General features: G+C 41.2%; 2 protein-coding genes across 7 annotated transcripts in view; one reads left to right on the plus strand and one right to left on the minus strand.

Moving 5' to 3' along the window:
• Positions 1 to 2,844, plus strand: part of FAM81B (family with sequence similarity 81 member B) — a 159,343-nt gene extending 156,499 nt beyond the window's left edge. For 2 of the 3 annotated variants that reach the window (XM_077289303.1, XM_077289313.1), the window contains exon 9: positions 1,516 to 2,844. In XM_077289303.1, the coding sequence (XP_077145418.1) occupies positions 1,516 to 1,649 (134 nt within the window). In that variant the 3' untranslated portion in view covers positions 1,650 to 2,844. The remainder of the gene's footprint in view (positions 1 to 1,515) is intronic. The other variant, XM_077289321.1, reaches the window with a different exon arrangement.
• Positions 2,845 to 6,703: 3,859 nt separating this feature from the next.
• SKIC3 (SKI3 subunit of superkiller complex) overlaps positions 6,704 to 24,003 on the minus strand; it is a 168,664-nt gene continuing 151,364 nt past the window's right edge. For 3 of the 4 annotated variants that reach the window (XM_077289333.1, XM_077289352.1, XM_077289359.1), the window contains 4 exons: positions 23,757 to 23,909; positions 22,945 to 23,072; positions 9,030 to 9,153; positions 6,712 to 6,906 (listed from right to left, as the gene is read on the minus strand). In XM_077289333.1, coding sequence (XP_077145448.1) covers positions 6,829 to 6,906; positions 9,030 to 9,153; positions 22,945 to 23,072; positions 23,757 to 23,909 — 483 coding nt within the window. In that variant the 3' untranslated portion in view covers positions 6,712 to 6,828. Of the gene's footprint in view, positions 6,907 to 9,029; positions 9,154 to 22,944; positions 23,073 to 23,756; positions 23,910 to 24,003 lie in introns of all 4 variants that reach the window. The other variant, XM_077289343.1, reaches the window with a different exon arrangement.

Genomic DNA, 24,003 nt, shown 5'->3' on the forward strand with positions numbered 1-24,003 from the left:
AGTTTGTCTGGATCCCAGAAATTTACTCAGTTTTTATGCAGACACACTGATTACAAGCAAACAGGTAGCCATTCAAACCCATTTGCATTTGTGTCAACTTCTGTTCCTGTTATCAGGCCAAAATCACCAAGGTATGTGAACTTATGATCAGGGTCATTTGGATGTTTTGGGTTGTCATGATTTAAAAAGAGAAAACACAGTAGTTTGACAATAAATGGCTTCACCTAACCACTAACCATGAGTGGAGAAAAAGTTTTGGTGTTATCATTCATATTCTCTGAAAAAAGGCCAAGAAAGCAAAAATGTAAACTTTTGAGCACAACTGTATGTGGGGCCCATTATACTACAGCTCTGGCAAAAATTAAGAGACCACCACATCAAAACACTGTCATGGGCACCCCAATCTCCAGACATGAACCCCATTGAAAACCACTGGAATGTAATCAAGAGGATGATGGATAGTCACAAGCCATCAAACAAAGAAGAACTGCTTAACTTTTTGAGCCAGAAGCAGTATGAAAGACTGGTGGAAAGCATGCCAAGATGCACGAAAGCTGTGATTAAAAATCATGGTTATTCCACAAAATATTGATTTCTGAACTCTCCCTGAGTTAAAACATTAGTATTGCTGTTTCTAAATGACTATGAACTTGTTTTCTTTGCATTTTTTTGAGGTCTGAAAGCACAGTTTCTTAATTTTTTTTATTTTGGCCATTTCTCCTTTTCAGAAAAAGGAGGGGCATTTTTGACACAAAAAAAATGTGCTGAAAAACTCAGTTTATACTCGATTATATACGGTATATGGTACCTCTAATACTGTATGGAGGACTATATAGAAGAAAAATGACTTTGTAAGGGCTGCAAAGCTGTGAGATATGCTCTCCTGTGACCCTGCCAAATATTAATTTTTCTTTTTTTGGGGGGAGGGGGCCCAAAATGAACTACTGCCATGGGGCCCCATGATTTCTATGTACACTCCTGTTAGTAAGTGCCACAAAATCATGTCCCCAACACATTTGTTAAAGAGGTCCTTTCAGGTAATTAAAAAAAAAAATTAAGTTAAGTACCTGTCTCATGGTCTCCACTGATTTTGGATAAGTTTTCTTTTGTGCCCCTCTGTTTCAACGTTACACTCCCTGGAAATAAAAATACTAATATTCTCTTCAACATACTGGGTTGTATACCAAAGAACTTCTCTGCAGTAGTTTACTTTTTTCCCCCCTGATGCTGCACCCATAGGGAACTTACGTCGCATACGCCTAGTTACATAAATAGAAAATGTGCTCCATTATTATGGAAAGGGCATAAGTTTGGAACAGAGGGGCACAGAAGAAAAACGTTTCCAGTATTAGTGGAGCAGCGGCAATTAAAGGAAGGACTCCATTTCATTTTTAAAATCCAGTGAAAGGTGCTCTTTATAATCCACCAGACAATCCCATTAAAGTATGAGAATTCCGATTGTGTGTTTTTTTTAACTTTTTCTGTTCCTTGCACCAATTTTTGTTTCATTTTCAGGATTTCAGGCAATACAGGAATCTCTAAATTCTCTTCAGCAAATCCAAGAGACAAAAGTGAAACTGGAAAGTAAAAAGTTCCAAAAAGACATCAAGCAAATAAGACGGAAAATAGTGGAGCTGAAAGATGTGTGATATCTTCTTACCGATATTAACTCCTGCCGGGCTGATTACAGGTGCCTGCCATATGATCGGTGCCTCACCCTGGTGCACTTACTATTTGATTTGTGAGCTGTTTTTTATGTAAACTTTCTTCTTTACTTAGTATTTCTCCCTTTAAAAAAAAAAATTGCAGAATTTTTTGGCAGAGTTACATACTCATTTTTGTGAAATATTGGAATGTAATGAAGATGCACTGAAATCTGTAAAATATAAAACAATGCGTGTAAGCATCATAATGATCATGAAATAATGTGTCAAAAGAAGCTGACGTCCATAACAGCTTCACGTCTATTCTCCATAGTGGCTTTTTACCACATTTTTTTTAATCAAATCATTACCCTACCTGCAATCTCAAGGGTGACATTTGCAGCCATATACTTTTTTATGATGTCTATTAAAAAAAACAATAAAGCACAAAGAATGGGGCACTTCAGCCATAATAGATCTTTTTTTTAGTTTTTTTTTTTAAACTCTGGACATGTTTTTACTGATCTGTAGATGGCACAGTATGATGTATATTCTTAAAGGGTTTCTCATTGTCAATGGGTGAACAGCTGATTTTCCTATGGGAAGCCGTACCCAGCTAAGCATTTCCCCCGCCACTTCTGGTAGAATTACATGGTGGCCATTCAATTGGGTGGCCATTCAGATAATATGAGAAATATGGATAAATAAGTAGCTTTTATAAAACATTTGTGAATTCTAGCTAACAGAAGGAATCTTGATCATCACCTCTCTCCTTCCCCTTTAAGAAGCACTTACAGCATAATAGGGCACATTGAAAGGTGTTTTTTCATAAGACAATCCCTTTAAATCTGTGACTGAAGCCTCATCTGACTCACACAGACAATATTTCTCTTTCTTCCTCCTGATGGACTTGATTCTGGCCTATTGGCTTTGTCACATTTCAACAGAAAGTGAAGGTCACTCCTGCACATAATAACTATATGAAGGACGAGTATAGGGGTAAAAGAAAGGACTATGGCATTCTAGACACCACACAACTGCACTATGTACAATGTTTTACCCATTAATCTTTTGATCTTTTCTTATAGCCGTACATCTTATATTGAATTTCTTCTCTTTCCTGCACTTTATATTTTTTTTTATAAATAAATGTGAATACTGCACTAATTATCTTTGTTGGTATAAAAATAAAGCTGTTTTTTCCAGTACAGGATTTGAGTCACCAGCCTTAATTTTGCAATACGTGGTGTGATTTAAAGTAATACAAATTAAGAGACTTGCAAGGCGCCATGTTATTACTAAAGAGGTGACAGTAGCTGAAAAGTGCGTGCTCTGCCTGTACTGGGTGTAGTAAATAGGACAATGTGACTCATAATCGTGAGCGGAAGGCGGCTTTGTGAAGAAATGCAAGCTCATTCATTTCCTTTGTATAATATACAAAAATGCAATTATGCCAATGGTTAAAGAAAGAGATATAGACTAGTGATAAGCGAATATACTCGTTACTCGAGTTTTCCGAGCATGCTCGGGTGGTCTCCGAGTATCTTGGGCATGCTCGTGTTTTATGTTTGAGTCCCCACAGCTGCATGATTTGCAGCTGTTAGACAACCTGAACACATGCAGGGATTGCCTGTTTGTTAGGGAATCCCCACATGTAGTCAGGCTGTCTAGCAGGTGTAAATCATGCAGCTGCGGGGACTCAAATATACGAGCACGCTCAAGATACTCGGAGACCACCCGAGCATGCTCGGAAAACTCGAGTAACGAGTATATTCGCTCATCACTAATAATGACGTATTCCTCATACGTTGATGTTTCCTTGTGTCTTGAAGGGCTAATTTGACATTTTGATCATGTACCTGATATGAAGTGTAAGAAGTAACTTTTTTCTGGTGAAAAGCACGAGCGAGAATATCCACCACTCTCATCCCTTGAATACAGCCTCTCTCTATTGTACCGAAATACTGTATATTAAGCATCAAAAGTCGTCTCGAGCTCTGTGGTTCTCAGCCAGTCATGCCATGATGAATTGCACCGCAGATTAAAACGTGTACGTGAAATTTTGCTTTTATTTGTTTGATCTCCATTAACCCCTTAAATAGAACCTGTCATCTCGATTTTGCCTGTTAAAGTAAAGGCACAGATACATTTAGTGACAAAATCCACATCCTGGTTGCTCTTTAATCAACATTTGAAGTTTGGGTGTAATAAGCTTACGGTGTATAGAGGCGGCACTGTGGGTAGAGTCTTCGGGACCTGCTCTGGTCCCTCCGCCTGCCTCTGGTGACTGTATTTACCTCCTGTTTAAAATTCATGCCGATGCCATCCTCGCAACGGGCGGCGCTTGCACATATTGATCTACCAGCAGTCCTCAGTAAAATGGCACTGGTGGCGGTCCATGCACAGATTGAGGTCTCAGCTCGTTATTTAGCAGAGATCTAGATCTGCACATACCCCGCCACCAGTTTACTTAAGACCGCTGAGAGATCAATCTGCGCAACTGCACACGGTGCCAGGGCAAACTTTAAAACAGGAGATACAGACACCAGAGGCAGGCAGAGGGGCCAGGGTAGGAGCTGAAGACCTTACTCACAGTCCCGCCTCTATGCACTGTAAGTTTATTACATCCAAACTTCAAATGTTGATTAAAGAAGAGCCGAGATGTGGTTTTCTTCACTAAAGGTATCTATTAGTGATGAGCGAGTGTGCTCGTTACTCGAGATTTCTGAGCATGCTCAGAAATCTCGTGTAACAAGCACACTCGCTCATCACTAGTATCTATTTAATCTGGATAATTGCACCATTATAGCCGTGCCTTCACTTTGACATGAAGAAACGTGTTGACAGGTTCTCTTTAAAGGGAATCTGTCATACAACGTGACAACGCTATTGAGAATTTCTGGTTGCACTACATTTTCTATAATTTGGCGTAATCGCCAGTTGTTGGAGCTATGCAAATTAGTTCACTTTCGAGGTTGGGAGGAGAGAGGGAGTGCAAGTGAGAGATCATCTGCACGAAAATGGGGTGTTTTAAAAGTTTTACAAACTCCAGCCTGAGATCAAGCTGCGTCATTATCTCTTCTACTAACACATAAAACTAAGGCACGCATATTGCACCCGTCAAGTATGACAAGGATGGACATACAGAATTAATTTATCCTAGATACAATAGACTCTGCGAAACACTCACGTGGTTTAATTTCTACTATACATCAGTTAAATCTAAGAGTGAAGCAGATGGGCCCAATTTCTGAAGAACAATGGAGGGGGAGTTGTTGACGCTCATTCCCAGGTTGCCCCCGTGTGAATCGCCGAGACTATCACAGATTTATCTAATTCGTAGGGTTTATAGAACATGGAGTTTCCTTCATAAAATTGGGGTTCTCTCGAAAGCAGAATACATCAGGTGGGGAATGGAGGATGCACATGTGATGCATGTGTTCTGGGAGTGTAATCATATAAGCCCATTTTGGAACTCTGTATCTAATAGAAAGGGTATTTGAAGAGTGACTCTAGGTGGACAACAAGATATGTTTATTAGGGATTCTGGGGCATTTAGTTCACTTTGAATCCCTGATAGCTATTGGAATGTCACTTATTTTATATCAGGGGCGCAAACTTACTGCGCCTCATTGGTTAGATGCCCCACCACCAACTTTGGGGGAATTGAGAACTAAAATGAAGAACATTATTTGGTTGGAAAAAGGAGTATATAGCAAGAGAACTGCAAAGAAGAATTTTTGAACACGTTTGGGGACCATGGTTGGATGTTCCAGAATTAACCTCCAGCCTTGATGATAGATGTGATATTTCAGCTATTAGTCCTTTGGTATAGTGATGTGATTGCTATCACCTTTAAGTTCTATATACTAAAATTAACCTAAACCAAATATTCCTGAGATGTAAATGTTTCGATACCCTGTGACCCGTTTACTTTAATTGGATTATATGTATCTAAAAATAAAGACTATTGATCCCCCTGGAAAAGGGGTCATGATGGTTTTAGCTCTCACTGGTGTGTTGTGGGGAAGGTGAGGGTGTGAGGTTATAACAAGAATATGTAAAAATAAAGTAGTAGTTTGGTCAACTTTCCATTGAACTTTTTTTTCAGTCCTCACGAGGATGTTGAACTCAGAAGTCGTTTTACAGCTTGTACTTTATACTGTACTATCCCCTACGACAGGAAACAAACATGGCAGCGATGGGCACTTTCTGCAGACCAACGTCTCATATGACCACCCATCAGCATTCAGCAATAGCGTCGCAGGTGAGCCGAAGGCACCCAAATGGATGTCCAAGCTCGATTGCGGTGTTTAAATGCCATGATTGACAGCATCGACAGATACCAGCTCTGTAACACAGCCAACATCTGCCTTTTGTGGGGAGCAGGCTCAGCTCCCGAGCCTGCTCCATACACCTTTTCTCACTCCGTGGCTGGTACCTGCCATGGAGTGTTAAGGGGGGGTTAAGTATGATTTATTTAAAAAAATGAAGGAATGTTGGGTATATTAGAAATAATGCAACACTGACTAGAAGCTGCTCTTTGGTACCTGAAAAATATTTAGAATTTAGAGTCCTCAGTGGATGATACCTTTTAATGGCTAACTGAAAAGATGGTAACAAATTGCAAGCTTTCGAGACTACTCCGGTCTCTTCATCAGGCATAGACTGATCTATGATACCTGAATCTATGGTACCTGTGCAGACAGACTCTGAAGAAAAACTCCGGTCATAAAATAATTGGGTATCTTTGGAAGAGGGTGAGTATGGATTTTTCCATTGCGTTCAAGTATGTATCCAATGTGCTTGTAGAGACATTTTCCTCATACCGATATCAGCTGCTTGTACACATACAGAGCATGTACCATTGGAAATTGAGGTATATCACATGACGTCTTCTAAGCTATACGATTTGCATAGTATCGCTTACTTGCACAGTTTTGACAGCATGTGAAGAAGGCAACATCATGTGTATTTAGGTCCAAATATATGTAGAAAGATCAGCATATCTGTATACACAAAGTACCCGACCAAAAATAACCCAAGTCTAAGTCAAAATCAAGCGCAGAATATCATTTGGGCACTGGATGCCGTAAGATTTATTAGGCAATGAATTGGTATTTCAGAAATAACCCGGTTACATTCTAGTAGATGGAGTCCAGGAATCTGTAATCTCTTCATAGGTCTAGGAACATTTGGATAGTTGCTTGTAGAGGTCAAGAATTCTCTCATCTCCATGGATTTTGGCATTTTCTAAAAGTACCTTATCAAAAACCAAAACAATGTGCAATTGAATATGATGGAAGGTATTTTATGAAACATCACATACAAAAAAAAGCAATTTTTATCAATCACGTAATCATAAAAACCAGAAATATAAATGCCATACAATATACAGTATATACCACACCTGCCCCGGCCATGAGCAGAACAGAAAGAAATTACACACAATCCTATCTTATATATACAACTGTTTCTTTGTTTTTTTAATAACTCAGACTCATAGTAATATGCCACATTAATCACCCTATTTTTTTGCAGAATACAGCAGATCTTTTCAAACCAAATACTGTAGTTTTAAATAGCCAACGTTTCCATTCACCTAGGGTTGGGCCTTCCTTAAGTTGCTGTCCTGCTGGTACAGTATCTCAGATATTACTCCTGCTATCTCCCTGCATATCTTATACTTAAGGGGGTTCTTAACTATAAATTATTTAATCCCATTGGTTTGCTGTACAGAAAAATTTGAGTTGAGCAAAAAGATTAGCAGGACCCTGTCCGCTGGACCAGAGCTCTGGGATCCTCCTCCAACTGCCGGCATTTACAACGTTGTATGTGCTCCTCCCAAGATGTTGGTAGGTGGGTCCTACATGTCTATTTGCTCAAGTCTATTAAAAATAATAAAATAAGCTGTAGTGACAAACCCTTGTTCCAGTGCCGACTTGCTGCTGCTCCTGGTGATGGTTTACAAGCTGCAGTGATGTCACAACCACAGCGCACATGAATGCTGCAGCCAATCACTGGGCTCAGAGGTAATACCCATGCAGATGGCACCAACTGCTTAGCTCAATGGTGGCTGCGGCAGTGATATATGGAGCAGTCATGACATTACCACTGCAGCGGAGAGCCAGTGCTGCAGCAAGGGTTGGTGAGTATAGAAGATTTTATCAGTTTTAACTACAACAAGGCAATGGCGGTACGTATAGTAAAGCAAGTTACTTTAACAACATAGAGAGAAAAAAATAACAAGAAAGCCTCACTGTTTGTTACCAGGTTCAGGGTTAAAAGTGACATAAGTTCTACTACTTTCTACTAAACTTTGCATTCTAGTTTCTCCCCATGTTCTCATTAGCGGTGAGTGGTCGGGAACATTCTTCTTTATAACTAAAAGCGACCAAATGGTGTTCAGTCAGAACAGTCTGTTAGAGAGCGATATGTGACAGCAGGAGCACCAATCTCTCTCTTCTTGTAATAGTTTGCTACAATGTATCAGTGAAGGAAATAGCAAGTTCTGTTTAGCTCACAGGGGACAGCCTGGACTGAACACAATTTGTAGGAAACCCTCAGTATCTGATTAAAAAATATTGTAACTCCGCTTTAGAACAAAAAAAGTGGTGACAGTGAACCAGTCCAAGGTGTATAAAGTGGCCCGGAAGGAATGAGCTTGTCTTAACCGATACTTGTGCTTCTATTATCACTTTATTATAACATTGTCCTTATAGAGCTATGTTCTATAACAACTATGGGGAAATAAAGAATTCTGTTGGAAAGCCGAGAACTCATTACAAAAAGGAGCTGAATTATTGAGCTGCAATCAGTGCGTTCCTGATAACCTGTAATTTGTTGTGACTTCATGGACGGTATGTGGGTGGTTGTGCGGAATCTATTTAGGGGCAGCGCATACTGGCATCAGTACACACTGACAAAGCAGTACTTTACACAAAGCAGTTAAGCATCGTGGCACAATAACTTTCTTAAGATGTAAATAATTGGCGCTGGACTGTCATTTGCATGTGATATGTTCACCAATGTCACTGTGCCATGATTTAAGAGGTTACCCACTAGGCCTATGCATGAGCACCCAGAAAAGGGTGATTCGTCAGCCCCTTGTGGTTTTAGGCTGCCTTATTCCACCAATAAATAGAACATCTCATGTATAGGTTAATACCTAGGAAATTATCTTTGGGTAACGATCATTCATAGGAGGTGACATGAGTTAGCAGCGATTAAGTCATCTGTGCCGCACAATAAGTGGTTGTCAGACGCCTGTATGAGCTTGTCGATGGTAACTTGATCATGACATGTTAGAGTGACACTAGTAATTAATGTTTTTAGAAATAGACATGACTGGAGCAATCAATCACTAAACCCAGAATACAGACTTACTTCTATCAACTGATCATCATTTTTGGCATGTAAATGTCTTAAGAGATACCAGCGGGCAACGGAGGAGACAGACTCACTGCAGACTGCACGGTAAACCACTTTCTCCAAAAGCTGCCTGGTTTTCCTGCAGGATAAAAAACATTGGTATTTATCATGCAACAGAAATAAAGAATCACATATAACGAAACTAAATAAAAAAACTCCATCCTTTAAAGGGGTATTCCAATTTACACAAAATATCCCCTACCCACTAAACAGCAAACAAGGGAAAGGAGAGCAGTCTTCAGTTAGTGGTGACAGTAGCCAAGAAAGTCCTCAGTGTATACAAAAGACCAAAAATGCTTTTAAGGAATCCAAGATAAAGAAAAAAAAGTGGAGTTTTATTCACCCATCTAGTTGGATGAATAAAACTTTTTCCTTTCAACTGTCCCCTAAGTACCTCCTCCATGTTTGTTCTTTTTTATATGTAGTAAATAGGTGATAACTGCTACAGTGGTGTGGATCTGACCCACTGGAAACCCACCAATAACCAGAATACAAGTCTTGTATCGCCTGTTCCACCCCAGCCACAAGAACAAGGCTGCACTTGACTATTGTAGGCCGAAGTGGCAGGACCCAAGTGCAGCCACCGCTCCATTCAACCCCTCCTCCGGGCAGCGGTCTTGCAGTTGGGGTGGAACAGTGGGCATGGGACAATCAGTGGCAATCAGAGGGGATCTTAATTCCTAATTTACACCAATATAACAGTAATCAGCTGTTATAAAGCTGCTGCCAAATATCTCTTGTGGCAGCTCATCTTCCATGAAAACAAAAAATATTAGGCAAGCTGAAAACTAACAAGCCTCTGATATCTGGGGGAATGTAAGGACACAGTCATACACCTTAGATGCTTGTCTCATCCGGCAAGTTTTGGTCTAACAAGTATGGCTACTAGTGATGAGCGAGTATACTCGTTGCTCGGGTGGTCTCCGAGTATTTGTGACTGCTCGGAGATTTAGTTTTGTTGACACAGCTGCAGGATTTACAGCTGCTAGCCAGGCTGAATACATGTGGGGGTTGCCTGGTTGCTAGGGAATCCTCACATGTATTCGAGCTGTCTATCAGCTGTAAATCATGCAGATGAGGAAATGAAAACTAAGGGCATGTTCACACTTTGCAGATTTTGCTGCGGATTTTTCCGCAGCGGATTTGGAAAAACCGCATTGAAAAACCGCTGCGGTTTTCCCTGTGGATTTTCCTGCGGTTTCTTCTGCGGATTCCTCTGCGGGTTTTCAACAGCACTTTCCTATTGGTGCATGTTGAAAACCGCTGCGGAATCCGCAGAAAGAAGTGACATGCTCCTTCTTTTTTTCCGCAGCAATTCCGCGCGTTTTTTAAAGGGATTTTCCGCAAAGTGGGAACAGCGTTTTTTGTTTTCCATAGGGTAACATTGTACTGTACCCTGCATGGAAAACTGCTGCGGATCCGCAGCGGCAAATCTGCTGCGGATCCGCAGCAAAAAACGCAAAGTGTGAACATAGCCTTAATCTCCAAGAAGTTACAAATACTCAGAGATCACCTGAGCGTGCTCAGGAAAACCCGAGCAATGAGTACACTCGCTCATCACTAATGGCTACCTGTCTGTGTGCACTGCTGGAGATTTTGATTGTAAGGCACATTGGTACAGATATTGATGCAATAGCACAAGGCAGCTGAAATTTGCCTTATTTAAGCTACATATAATATAATAAATAACCCCTTGTCTATGCAGACAATTTTATTTTTTGCATTTTCGTTTTTATCTCCTGTCTTCCAAGAGTAGGACGAGTTGTAATTTTCAATGACACCATTAATTTAATAATGTACTGGAAAACAGGAAAAAAAATTCCAAATGGGACAAAATGTTGAATTTTTTTTTTTTATTATTTCTGGCTTTTGGGGTTTTGTTATTAAGGCATTCTATTTGTGCTAAAGAGGACCTAAAAACATGATTCTCCAGGCCACTATGATTATGTAGATACCACATTTGCAAAGTTTTTTTTAATTTAAGAGTTGGAAAAAAAATGTAAACAAAAAATCAGCATTTTCTACGTTCCCTGAAAGTTAACATTTTTCCTTTGATTGAGCTGTGAGAGCTTGTTTTTTTTGCTTGGTGAGCCGATTCTTTTTATTGATCCAAATCTATTGTACATAACACATTTTGATTGATTTTTATTGCATTTTATTCGGGAGGTGCAGTATAAATCACAAATCTTTAATTTTTTTTTCTCTTCATGGATTTTACCACTGAGGTTAATTAATTTTATATTTTAATAGACTGCACTTTTATGGCTGTGTCAATAGAAAATATGCTTATTTTTGTTATTTTTTTAAGGTCTTTATTTTTAATGGCAGAGAAGTGGCGTGATTTGAATGTATTTAAAAAAAATATTTTTTTTTCATGACAATGGGTTCCTTACAGGTGTATCAAGATGGCAGTGAAGGGGGTCTTCAATGGGCCCCTTTGGATGCCATGGTAAACTATAGGTGCCCCACAGTTTTGTCACAAGTGGCAGATGGCCTATGTGCATGAGCCCTGGTGACAGGTTCCATCTACACCATCTGGAAGCAGCAACGTGTAGAGGTAGAGACCCTAATTTCAGCGATGTCTCACTTTTCTGGGTATAACAGTTTTAATTAAAGGGAATCTGTCACCCCATTTTTGGCCTATAAGATGCGGCCACCGCCATCAGGGGCTTATCTACAGCATTCAGTAAAGCTGTAGATAAGCCCCCGATGTAACCTGAAAGATAAGAAAAACAAGTTAGATTATACTCACCCAGGGGCGGTCCGGTGCAGTCTGGTCCGATTGGCGTCGCGGTCCGGGGCCTCCCTTCTTCATACGATGACATCCACTTCTTTGCTTCCTGTCACGGCTCAGCACAGGCGTACTCTGTCTGCCCTGTTGAGGGCAGAGCAAAATACTGCAGTGCGCAGGCGCCGGACCTCTCTGACCTTTCCCGACGCCTGCGCACTGCAGTACTTTGCAATCGGACCAGACTGCACCGGACCGCACCAGGGTGAGTATAATTTAATTTGTTTTTCTTACCTTTCAGGTTACATCGGGAGCTTATTTACAGCATTACAGAATGCTGTAGATAAGCCCCTGATGCCGGTGGCCTTAGCTTATAGGCCAAAAATGGGGTGACAGATTCCCTTTAAGAAATGTTTTCTTTGCTGCAGATCTAGCAGCTCTCTGAATGCTGAGTCCTGTATAACCCCGCCCACACCACTGATTGGAAGCTTTCTGTGTGCAGGGTTCATAAGTAGAAAGCTGCCAATCAGTGGTGGGGGTGTGTGGTTGGACCACCTTGTTGCACCTTGTTACTAGTTCTCTAGTGATAAACTTCTGCTGACAAAGCAGTGATTTTATTAAAACTACAGCAAACAGCCCAGTAAGTGACTCATCACTGAAATCAGTGTCTCTGCCCCTACATTATGTGGCTCTCAGATTACCTTGTGCTAAATTTCTTTAAATGCCTCTGACTGACACCAACATTTAAATGGTTAAAAGCAGCCATCGGAGCTCAGCAACGACTGCTGCTGATAAGACACAGATGCAGGCTATAGAATATAAGGCTTAAGATATATTCCTAGCACATGTTTAGAAATCTGCATAAAATTTATATAATGCACACCAAAATTAACTCTATGCAAGATGGTGATATGTCTTAACGCAGATCCAGATTTCTTCATGTCTTATGTACAAGCGACGCAAGCGTAAATTAGAAATCAAGGCTTTCAAAGAAATAAACAGAATTTTAGACCCTCCAGTCCTCTGTGTTCTCTTCCTCAAAATGTCTTCATATACAGGATATTCTTTCGTAAATTAGGATGAGAAAGACATATTAAGGGAAATATACAAATATATATTTTTTTGTAGGCAAGAGAAAATTGTGAGAGAAAAATCTGACTTGCTGCAGTACATCCATATCTCTGCCAGGATGAGATCACAGATGGCCGGCTCTGGGTTGAGTACTAAACACTCGAGGAGATCACGCCAAATCCTAACTGTTCTCAACAAAATCTCATCCCTAAACATTCATTCATTGTAGAGCGCCACAGAAAGATTCATAGATAAAACACCATGTGCAAGGACCCGGGATCATATACATGTCTGAGGTTGTATTTTGCTTAAAATATAAAAAATCCTAAGTAAAAAGAGATTCTTAAACAATATTTCCATCCAAAATGTGAAGCTTGTCATGTGTTAGCAATTCACAAATTAGAGTTCTAGCCAAAAAGGTTTAATTCTTACAGTCAGATTTTCCATTTCTCTGTTTTGTTGAGGCAGACATTCGACAAGAAGTGCAGCCATATTGATTGTTACCTGAATTATCTGCTCAAAAACTGGTGGTCAGCACTTGTCATAGCTTGGACATGCCGACTAGACCACAAGGTACGGCGAGGTGATATCTGGGAAAGCCCGATGACAACCAAACATGGTGCTTAAATGGTTTGTTAAAAGCAAACAAGTGATTTAGGGAAAGCTGGTAGACCACCCCTTTGGGAGATCCAATGTGTATGACTACGAAATAGTGTTGGTTTTTATTTTTAACAACTCAAGACAAAAAACATGGCAACCCATAGACTAATATTGACTGGTTAATAATTTAAGTAAATTCAATCAGAAGCAAAATATAGTCCTGAAAATCCCAAGTCAATGACTCAGCTACTATAGAACAACATGAAAATCCTGCATTATTTTTGTAACTACAAACATGTTCTGGGAATGAAAGGGGTTTGCTAATTCCTGTCTCTGAGGTTATACCACCTAACTGGTTTTCCTTTAAACACCCACACACCTTTTTCATTATTTAGGAACCTTATCTAGGCTTTTCTCTACAATTTTGGCCATCGAGCACAAGCAGAATTGTTGTACTGCTCTTCCTGTACCCCAGTTTCTGGTATATTTTCTGTGGTCGAACTGTGCTCGCTCAGTCTTTACAGTAGCAACAAGCCCATACATGATACCTTGTGTGCAGATCCACATACAGGGGTTGGACAAAATAATGGAAACACCTAACGTTTTGGCATCTTAATCTTCGAACATGTTATAAACATGCAAACCGTGACATATGGTAATGTTTTGTAGTTGATTATTTGTGTTATATGATATGTGTATGTAAATTAACTGTTTGTTTTGCATAATTGTAAGAACATTGATGAGAACCTGATACCAATGGATGACCTCTCAGATTTTCAAATCTAGTCTAGCGCTAGTGTAATAGAAAGTGCCCGAATGCTTGGCGTGTCAAGAGGTACTGTCTCCAAAGTAATGACTGCATTTGAAAGAGAAGGAAAAATGTCCGCAGCAAAGCACAGGTCCGGCCGAAAGTCAAAGTTGACTGAGAGACCGTCGGACTCTAAAGCGAATTGTGAGAGAGGATCGCAAGACCACAGCTCTGAAAATCACTGCTGAGCTCAATGAACACCTACAGAACCCAGTTTCCATGAAAACTGTTCGTCGGGAGCTGCACAAATCTGGATTCCACGGAAGAGCTGCAATTAGAAAACCGCTTCTCTCAATGACAAATGTTTCCAAGCGTTTAGAGTGGTGTAGAAACCTCCAGAATTGGCCCTCGAGCAGTGCAAACATGTGATATTCTCAGACGAATCATCGTTTACCCTATTTCTGACCTCCAGCCGAGTGTACGTTTGGAGACAGCCGAAAGAAGCATTCTATCCAGACTGCCTTCTCCCAACCGTAAAACATGGTGGAGGTTCTGTGATGATCTGGGGTGCTATTTCGTGGAGGTCTGCCAGGCCAATGGTATCCCTTCATGCAAGAATTAACAGCCGAGATTATTTAGGCATTTTGGGCGACAAAGTGCATCCAATGGTTCAAGAACTGTTCCCAGAGGGGAACGCCATCTTTCAGGATGATAATGCACCAATTCATACAGCTAGAATCGGTAAAGCATGGCGCGAGGAACATTCTAATGAAGTTGAGCATCTCATCTGGCCCCCACAATCCCCAGACCTCAACATTATTGAGCATTTATGGTCGATTTTAGAGATTCAAGTTAGACGTCGATTTCCGCCGCCATCGTCACTCAAAGAACTGGAGGGGGTTTTAACTGCAGAATAAGCTAAAATTTCTTTGGAAACCATTCACACCTTGTATGAATCCATACCTCGGAGAATTGAGGCTGTAATCACCGCAAAAGTTGAACCTACACCATATTAAACTAACCTTTGTTGATGTTTCCAGGTGTTTCCATTATTTTGTCCAACCCCTGTAGATGTGGCAATCAGAAGTCAGGTGGTACAGGCAGGACTTCATAGGAAGTGGCAAGAAGATGGAGATAAAAGGGCACCGGAGAGGTTGTGCGAAGATTCTCGCACCCCACTGGTCAGCTAATGCCAAGGGCCGCAGCGCACCATAAGTGCCATAGCTTGGTAAGGTATGCAGGGCTCATAAATGGTCCTGTATGTCTCTCCCATACAAGTGATCAGCAGAGCTTGCAGTACCAGTCACTGCCCCTACACATTGTACAGAGAGGTGCACTCCAGACCCTTCAATCAGCTGATCGCTGGGGTTGTTGGGAGTCCGGCATCTGACCCTTTTGACATTTTTTAGTGATTCCAGACCATGATTCTGTTACAATCTTTGCCAGTGTTCAGACATTGTGATGGCTACTAGATCATACATCTTTTTTTTTTTTTTTATCTTTAAATACCTGTAATAAAACCACATATCATTTTCTCTATAGAAACATCATGTGTGTACATATTCTATGTGAGGAGCCTCCACAGGAGACAGAATAGGTAGAAGACACAGATTTAGCCCCAGCAGTGAAATCCTTGTTTCTAGTGAAGCATATTAACCACGTGTGCACGGTCAGGCTGTGGGCTTTGTAAGGGCACAAGATGAGCGCATAATAAATCCTGTATGCCATGATGCATGAACTAGTCATTATACTATGCCCAAGTAATCATCTAAACCTATCCATGAGCTGAGTTGGAGTGCAGGCATCTTTCCCTTAGGATTAGAGAACTGATGCATTTATACGAGTCGGTTATCTGACATTTTAGTTTATCTTTATGGGGTTTTTTTACCTGCACGTTGTAAAGTAAAATCAAATGTTAATGGATTTCCAGCTGATAAACATGGGCAGCCCATGAAAAATATTGGTGGTAATAGAGTAACAACCCTAGATGCTTTATTTCCTTAGGGAAATTAAAACCAAGACTTAAGCTTGGAATGGTGTTTGTCACCATCTTCCTATACAAGTTCAGGTTTCCGATATTTCAGGTAAACTGCTAGAAAGAAACTGCATTAATATGACTTCAATATAAGCTTTGTGTAGCTGTTCTACAAGTAACAGAAAGCTAATCGATTTATCTTGGGCATGCTCGAAAAATATGTTTGAGTCCCCACGGCTGCATGCCTGTCGGCTGGCCTATCAAACAGGCACTCCATGCATCCAGCCGTGGGGTCTCGAATATATTTTTCAAGAACGCCCAAGATACTATGTTAGCACCCAAACATGCTCGGATAACCCCATATCCGAGCACAATCGCTCATCACTAATGCTGACCAATCACAAGCAGGCAGCAACACTCAAAGGAAAGAAGAACACTCCCCACAATAGCTTAGAGAAGATGCCTTGATGTAGGAGATTAATGACAGACATCCCTGATCTCCTGGTTTAACCTTCTGCACGATTCAAAAACACTGATGACTAACGCATTGCAGGTAATGTCCTTATGGGGGAGGGACAGCACAGCTGAGTTTAGCTGTATCACATTACAAACCCCTATCAGCTATCCTCCTCTCATATATTGTCACGTTTGCTGCACTGCCCTTCTCCAAGCTGCACGTCCAAAAATGTGTCAGTAGTCACACTTACAGTCATAGCTGAAAGTGTTGGCACCGTTGAAATTGTTTCAGAAAATGAAGTATTTCTCCAAGAAAATTTTTGCAATTACACGTTTTGTTATACATTTTTATTTATTTTGTGTGTATTGGAATAACACAAAAAAAAGAGAAAAAAAAGGCAAATTAGACATAATTTCACACAAAACCTGTGTCAAATAACCTTATGGACAAAATGAAAATCACACCTGAAACCAGATAAAAAGGAAAGAAGTTGACTCAATCTTTGCATTATGTGTCTGTGTGTGCCACACAAGACAACTGTCTGAGGACTTGAAAATCAAAATTGTTGAACAATATCAACAATCTCAAGCTTACAAGTCCATCTCCAGAGATCTTGATATTCCTTGTGCGCAACATAATGAAGTTTACAACCCATGGCACGGTAGTTAATCTCCCTAGGACGTTGACGCCAAAGAAAAATTGAAAAGACCTAGAGCAGTTTACAAAAGAAGAGTGTTCAAAAATTCCAGCTGCAACAACTGTGTCTGGTTCATGGGGTTTGTGTGAAATGATGTCCAATTTGCCTGTTTTCCCCCTCTGTTTTCTTTTGTGTTGTTCCAATACACACAAAGGAAATAAACGTGTATATAACAAAACATGTGTAATTCCAATAATTTTCAGGGTGAAATACTTCCATTTTCTAGAACAAGTTCAAAGGTGCCAACACTTTCGGCCATGACTATATGTGTGTTGTGCTCTGGGCATTTTGTAATCACTCTTCAGTGAGAAAACAGCAGGCTGCCATTACATCTTACACAGGAAGAGTAAAGAACAGGCAGGCTGTGAGATGTAATGACAGGCTTGATCTTACTGAACAGGGAGTACAAATTACATGAGCACAGCACACATAAGTGTGATTACTGACACACTAAGTAATAATGTGAACTGATACAAGCTGTGTGATGTGACACAGCTGAACTCAGCTGCACTGCCCCTTCCCTGATACTGACTCATGCAGGAGCTTACACCAGGAGATCAGGGCTGTATCATTATATCTCTCAATCTGAGAAACTTGCTCTAAGCTATTGTGGGTGCCTATTCGTCTTTCCTTTAAGTGATGCTTATGATTGGTCAGCATCATACAGGGAGAAGAAGTACATGCCACCAGTGAAAACTGTCTGATAACTTTTTTAAGTTCAAGTGGATGTTAACTTATTAGGTGTCAAATACTTTGATTGCTAATATCTCTGCAAGAGACTAAATAAAAAACAAAAATGTTTTATTCCACTCTGCAGTCACTATTACATCCTATAAGAAACTAAGGGACCCTCGTTCTAAAGGTTGCCGAGTGTCCCAATCGAGCCTACACCTCAGTCCCACCACTCAACATCTCCTACCAAAGACCACAATTCGCTGGAAATGCGGGAGAAATTTAATAAAGGAAACAGTAAGTTGTGGAACTATGATTTTGTTGAGAGACTAATTTAGTCACAGGCAATATGCATTAGTTCAGGATTAATAAGAATATCTGCACATTAGCCGGTTACAATAAATCACTGCTTACAAATTTTCTAAGCACGGATCATCAATATGGAAACAGAGCCATTAAACTGCCTATAAGAATAATAGGAAGGCGACCACCTCTTACAGCTCAAATCATTTTATCATTATCTCATTTATTATTTACTTTATACCAGTTTATATCATTTACATGGTTTATCAGTGCCATACAGTAGCACAAAATAGGAAATCTGTGGCTGCAGGGATACCGATAGACTTTACATAGCAGAAAAAGCCACAAAGGATAATATAACTGGACTCTAAGAGAAATGCTACTAACTAGGCAAGAGAAATTGGGGAGGACAATAACGTACAGTCCATGACAGGGATCTAAAGCTCGTGTTAAAGCAGTGCCATATAATCATACCCACATACAAGCACTAGAGAGGGTGTGGAAACATACGCACCTTCCAAAAAAATTTACATGTCATAGTAAAACATGTAAAACGATTTGATTGGGTCCAAGTGCTGAGACCCTCGCTTAAAGGAAAGGGCATAAACACTTAGTCAAGTGTGGCTCTCCTTGGGTGAATGGGATTACTTTAAAGTGGATCTGTCAGCAGATTTCACAATGCAAAATGTATTTCTTAGACCTGATTAGGCTGGTGTACTTACTTTGAAAAGCCATGTCATAATGGCTGAATAATCCTGAAAATAAGATGAGCCCAGATATACTGTAGAGTGAAATAATCATGAGTGAAATAATCATTAGTGAAAGCGTATACACTCTCCAGCCACCCAGCCAGATAGCTGCAGCTTGTGCTGAGCTTTGAGAGATCTCAGCAGCAGCAGGGAGAAAAGTCACTTAGAAGCTGCCAATCAGGCAAGGTGTTGGAAACTTTCATTACACAGCCATTCTGACAGGGATTATCAAAGTAACTACTTGACTAAACCACACTGCTCTTTTTTCCCTTTACAGATCAGTAGACTGATATGAGACACGTCCTCCTTAGAAGACCTGTATCTGGTACATTTGACTTCCTCCACATCCAACAGGACAGAGATACATAATTGCCAGAGCACAGAAATCAGTGTGTCTGTCACCACCTTGCGATGCCATGAGAGAGGGGAACATAAAGGTGGCGACAGGTTCTCTGTAATACAAAGTAATGGGATCATAGACAATATAGAAATGTTGTGCCAAGAGCCATGGATTTACTGTCAGTTACACAGACCCAGCGCCAAGATTAATTTCCAAGCGCATCGCATACTGACGCCAACTTCAAGAGACATAGGCGACCCCAGCGTGGGCTACGCAGTGGGCTCAAAGGAGGGCCAACTAGTGGATATGACATTTCACTATCTAGAATATTATTTCAGCCTACAATCGCAGCGACAAAAGGTGGCAGGATGTCTACTAATATTTATGTAAAGCAGCATTATCAAATCGGAGGAAAAAATCAGCAGGAACAAAGTCTTACCCCCTTCCTGAGATGCCATTTTTTTGCCTCACTTCAGCGCCTCTTTTAGTGATATGGCAATCTGAGGCCATCTTGATGTGAGATAAATAGTATTGTTCCTTTCCACTGTTGGGTGTACTTATGCCTCATTTTTTCAACTGGTAATGCACACTTTTTAGTAACAAAAAATCTTGGTTAAAAAAAGGGTGTCTTACAGGCAGCTTCCTTTCATCGCAGAGGAATGCTGACCCAATGTCACAGAGGTGGTTTGTGGGACCACTGTGTCACGGACCGTGGAGAGCCTGGAGGAGCGTGACTAAGTGATCACCTGAATGTTCACTAGAGCCTCTGATGGTGAGGTTAGACTTGGCTCCCAATGAACGCCAAGTGCGACTCCAGGACAGACTGGAGGGAGCAGCTGGACCCAGAGGACAGACTGGAGGGAGCAGCTGGACCCAGAGGACAGACTGGAGGGAGCAGCTGGCAGAGTTTGATTTAGAATGCAGCAGACAGAGTTTGTACCTGAGTGCAGCAGGCAGGATCTGCATCAGAGTGTTGATGTAGCAGGGATGCGTACGTGTTGATGTAGCAGAGATGTGTGCGTGTTGATGTAGCAGAGATGCGTGCGTGTTGATGTAGCAGAGATGCGTGCGTGTTGATGTAGCAGAGATGCGTGCGTGCTGCTGTAGCAGGGATGCGTGCGTGTTGATGTAGCAGAGATGTGTGCGTTTTGATGTAGCAGAGATGTGTGCGTGCTGCTGTAGCAGGGATGCGTGCGTGTTGATGTAGCAGAGATGTGTGCGTTTTGATGTAGCAGAGATGTGTGCCTGTTGATGTAGCAGAGATGTGTGCGTGCTGCTGTAGCAGGGATGCGTGCGTGTTGATGTAGCAGAGATGTGTGCGTGTTGATGTAGCAGAGATGTGTGCGTGTTGATGTAGCAGAGATGCGTGCGTGTTGATGTAGCAGAGATGCGTGCGTGTTGATGTAGCAGAGATGTGTGCGTGCTGCTGTAGCAGGGATGCGTGCGTGTTGATGTAGCAGAGATGTGTGCGTGTTGATGTAGCAGAGATGTGTGCCTGTTGATGTAGCAGAGATGTGTGCGTGCTGCTGTAGCAGGGATGCGTGCGTGTTGATGTAGCAGAGATGTGTGCGTGTTGATGTAGCAGAGATGTGTGCGTGTTGATGTAGCAGAGATGCGTGCGTGTTGATGTAGCAGAGATGCGTGCGTGTTGATGTAGCAGAGATGCGTGCGTGTTGATGTAGCAGAGATGCGTGCGTGTTGATGTAGCAGAGATGCGTGCGTGTTGATGTAGCAAACATGCGTGCTGATGTGGTAGAGATGTGTGCGTGCTGCTGTAGCAGGGATGCGTGCGTGTTGATGTAGCAGAGATGTGTGCGTGTTGATGTAGCAGAGATGTGTGCGTGTTGATGTAGCAGAGATGCGTGCGTGTTGATGTAGTAGAGATGCGTGCGTGTTGATGTAGCAAACATGCGTGCTGATGTGGTAGAGATGTGTGCGTGTTGATGTAGCAGAGATGCGTGCGTGTTGATGTAGCAAACATGCGTGCTGATGTGGTAGAGATGTGTGCGTGCTGCTGTAGCAGGGATGCGTGCGTGTTGATGTAGCAGAGATGCGTGCGTGTTGATGTAGCAGAGATGCGTGCGTGTTGATGTAGCAGAGATGCGTGCGTGTTGATGTAGCAGAGATGCGTGCGTGTTGATGTAGCAGAGATTCGTGCATGTTGATGTAGCAGGGATGTGTGCGTCTTGATGTAGCAGAGATGAGTACATATTGATGTAGCCGAACTGCGTGCGTGTTGATGTAGCAGAGATGTGCGCATGTTGATGAAGCCGAACTGCATATGTGTTGATGTAGCAGAGATGTGTGCGTGTTGATAAAGCCAAATTGCGTACGTGTTGATGTAGCCGAGATGCATGCGTGCTGATGTAGCAGTGATGCGTGTGTTGATGTAGCAGACACGCATGCGTGTTGATGTAGCAGATATACGTGCATGCTGATATAGCAGACATGCGTACGTAGTGATGTAGCAGATGCATGTGTGTTGATAAAGCCGAACTGCATGTGTTGATGTAGCCGAGATGCGTGCCTGCTGATGTAGCAGTGGTGCACGTATGTTGATGTAGCTGACATGCGTATGTGCTGATGCAGCAGATATACGTGCGTGCTGATGTAGCAGATATGCGTGCGTGTTGATGTGGCACATATACGTGCGAGCTGATGTAGCAGACATGCATGTGTATTGATAAAGCAGAACTGCGTGCATGTTGATGTAGCAGTGCTGTGTGCATGTTGATGCAGAGCGCATATATGCAGGTACTGTGGGGATGCAGCAGTGCTATGTATATGTATTAAAATTAGTGCTATTTATCCCTCCAATTCTTCACATCAACAGAAAATTGTTAATTAGTAGGACACTCGATTTTGCTATTTTTGCTGTTTAAAACAGGAGTGCATCTTATAGTCTGAAAAATATGGTATACGGTACATGTATACATGTATACTCGTTTTCTGTGACATGGATATAGTAAAAAAAACAAACAAAAACACAATTTTAGGCACTGTTTTTTTTTAAATTATTTTGTTTTACACTAAATAACCTGTTAATCACATTTTAAGGTAATTTCTGTTTTCTTCTGAATACCCAATATCTGTATTTTTTTACCTTAAAAGTTGGATTTTCAATAGCCATAGTAGGTCAGATAACCTTGTTCCTAGAATAGAGTTTGTATTTTCTCTCTGAGTTTGTGAGACTTTTCTCCAAGTTCCATAGTTTCCTCCCAAACTCTAGAACCATACTTAAAAGATACTATTAAGTCATTTCTAGTGTATGTGTTTGCTTGATAAAGGGACTTTAGGTTGTGTGCCCCATTGGGGACATGGACTGATGTGAATAGTCACAATCTCTGTACAGCGCTGCAGAACAAGTTGGTGCTATAAACGAAGTAGGAAATACATAATAAACTGAAATTAGAATTATGGTGCAGATCGTAATGGACCTGAATTGTCTTAGATATAAGAATGCCTTAGAATATACAGCTATGAAGTCTATGACATATATATTAGAATAAAAAGAGATTACTGTATCTCACCGTGACCCTTTTGTGCTGAACTGTAGGATTCCTTGAAGAAGAATGGCCAATGGGCAGGAGGTCATCTTCAAAACTTCACTTGTGGCCTCTTGCAGGAGTGCTGGCCAGCGAGTATCAGGAACCTGAGCCTAAATGGAGCAAACATTCAAAACAATTTATTGAAATCTTACCACTCGGCATTCACAGTTCTTCTGGCATGTTCCAATGATGACATCCCACCAACCCAGCAAATCAATAGAAGAACGAGGAAAGCTGGGAGGCAAGGAGATTCACAGGCCTTCCATCCAGCGGTTAAAGAGTACCAAACTTCAGCAAATCGATTCTCCCATTTCTAATCAGATTAGTAGTCTATTAAACAGAGTGGCTTATGGTCATAGTCTACAATGCAGTACTGTTCTGTGTGTGTTAAAGAAGTCCCAAGATCAAAGTACATTTTAATCAATAAACCATGGAATCGTAATAACTTCCACAATTAGATGTAAAAAAAAAAATTCCTGTGCTGAGATAATCTTATAAATGTGCCTGTGCTATGTACTGTGTAATGGCTGTGTACGACCATGCAGAGCTGCTCCAGTTCATTGTTGGCACTTACCACAGCTCGTGGCCATGGGGGAAGCATAAGTGAGTATACAGAGCGCCTACATCACTGACTTATGATGAGATATTAAGGTGATTTTTTTTTATAAGAGGGCAGGATAATATATAGGTAATATGATGGCTCAGGAGATAGCACCTTGCAGCACTGGGATCATGGGTTCAAATCAGAACAAGGACAGACTAAATACATGAAATATTGTGTATAACATACGTACCACACAGACTTTAAGTGCAAGAAGGGATAATCTTAGTAGACTTGAGAGTTTCCCACTCCAATTTCCTTGTTGGGATGCCAGCTGTAACCCCTTCCTGTAGCACATCTCTGCATCCACCATCATTCCCTGAGCCTGGTAAACATCAGCTAACCACTGAAAAACAGCAAAATAATGCATGAATCGATACAATGTTAATAGTAAAACTATAACAAATCAGTATAAAGGCAAATTCCAGCATACCACCAAC

This window comes from Ranitomeya variabilis, chromosome 1 (genome assembly GCF_051348905.1).
Source record: "Ranitomeya variabilis isolate aRanVar5 chromosome 1, aRanVar5.hap1, whole genome shotgun sequence".
In the NCBI taxonomy this organism is placed as follows: Eukaryota; Metazoa; Chordata; class Amphibia; order Anura; family Dendrobatidae; genus Ranitomeya; species Ranitomeya variabilis.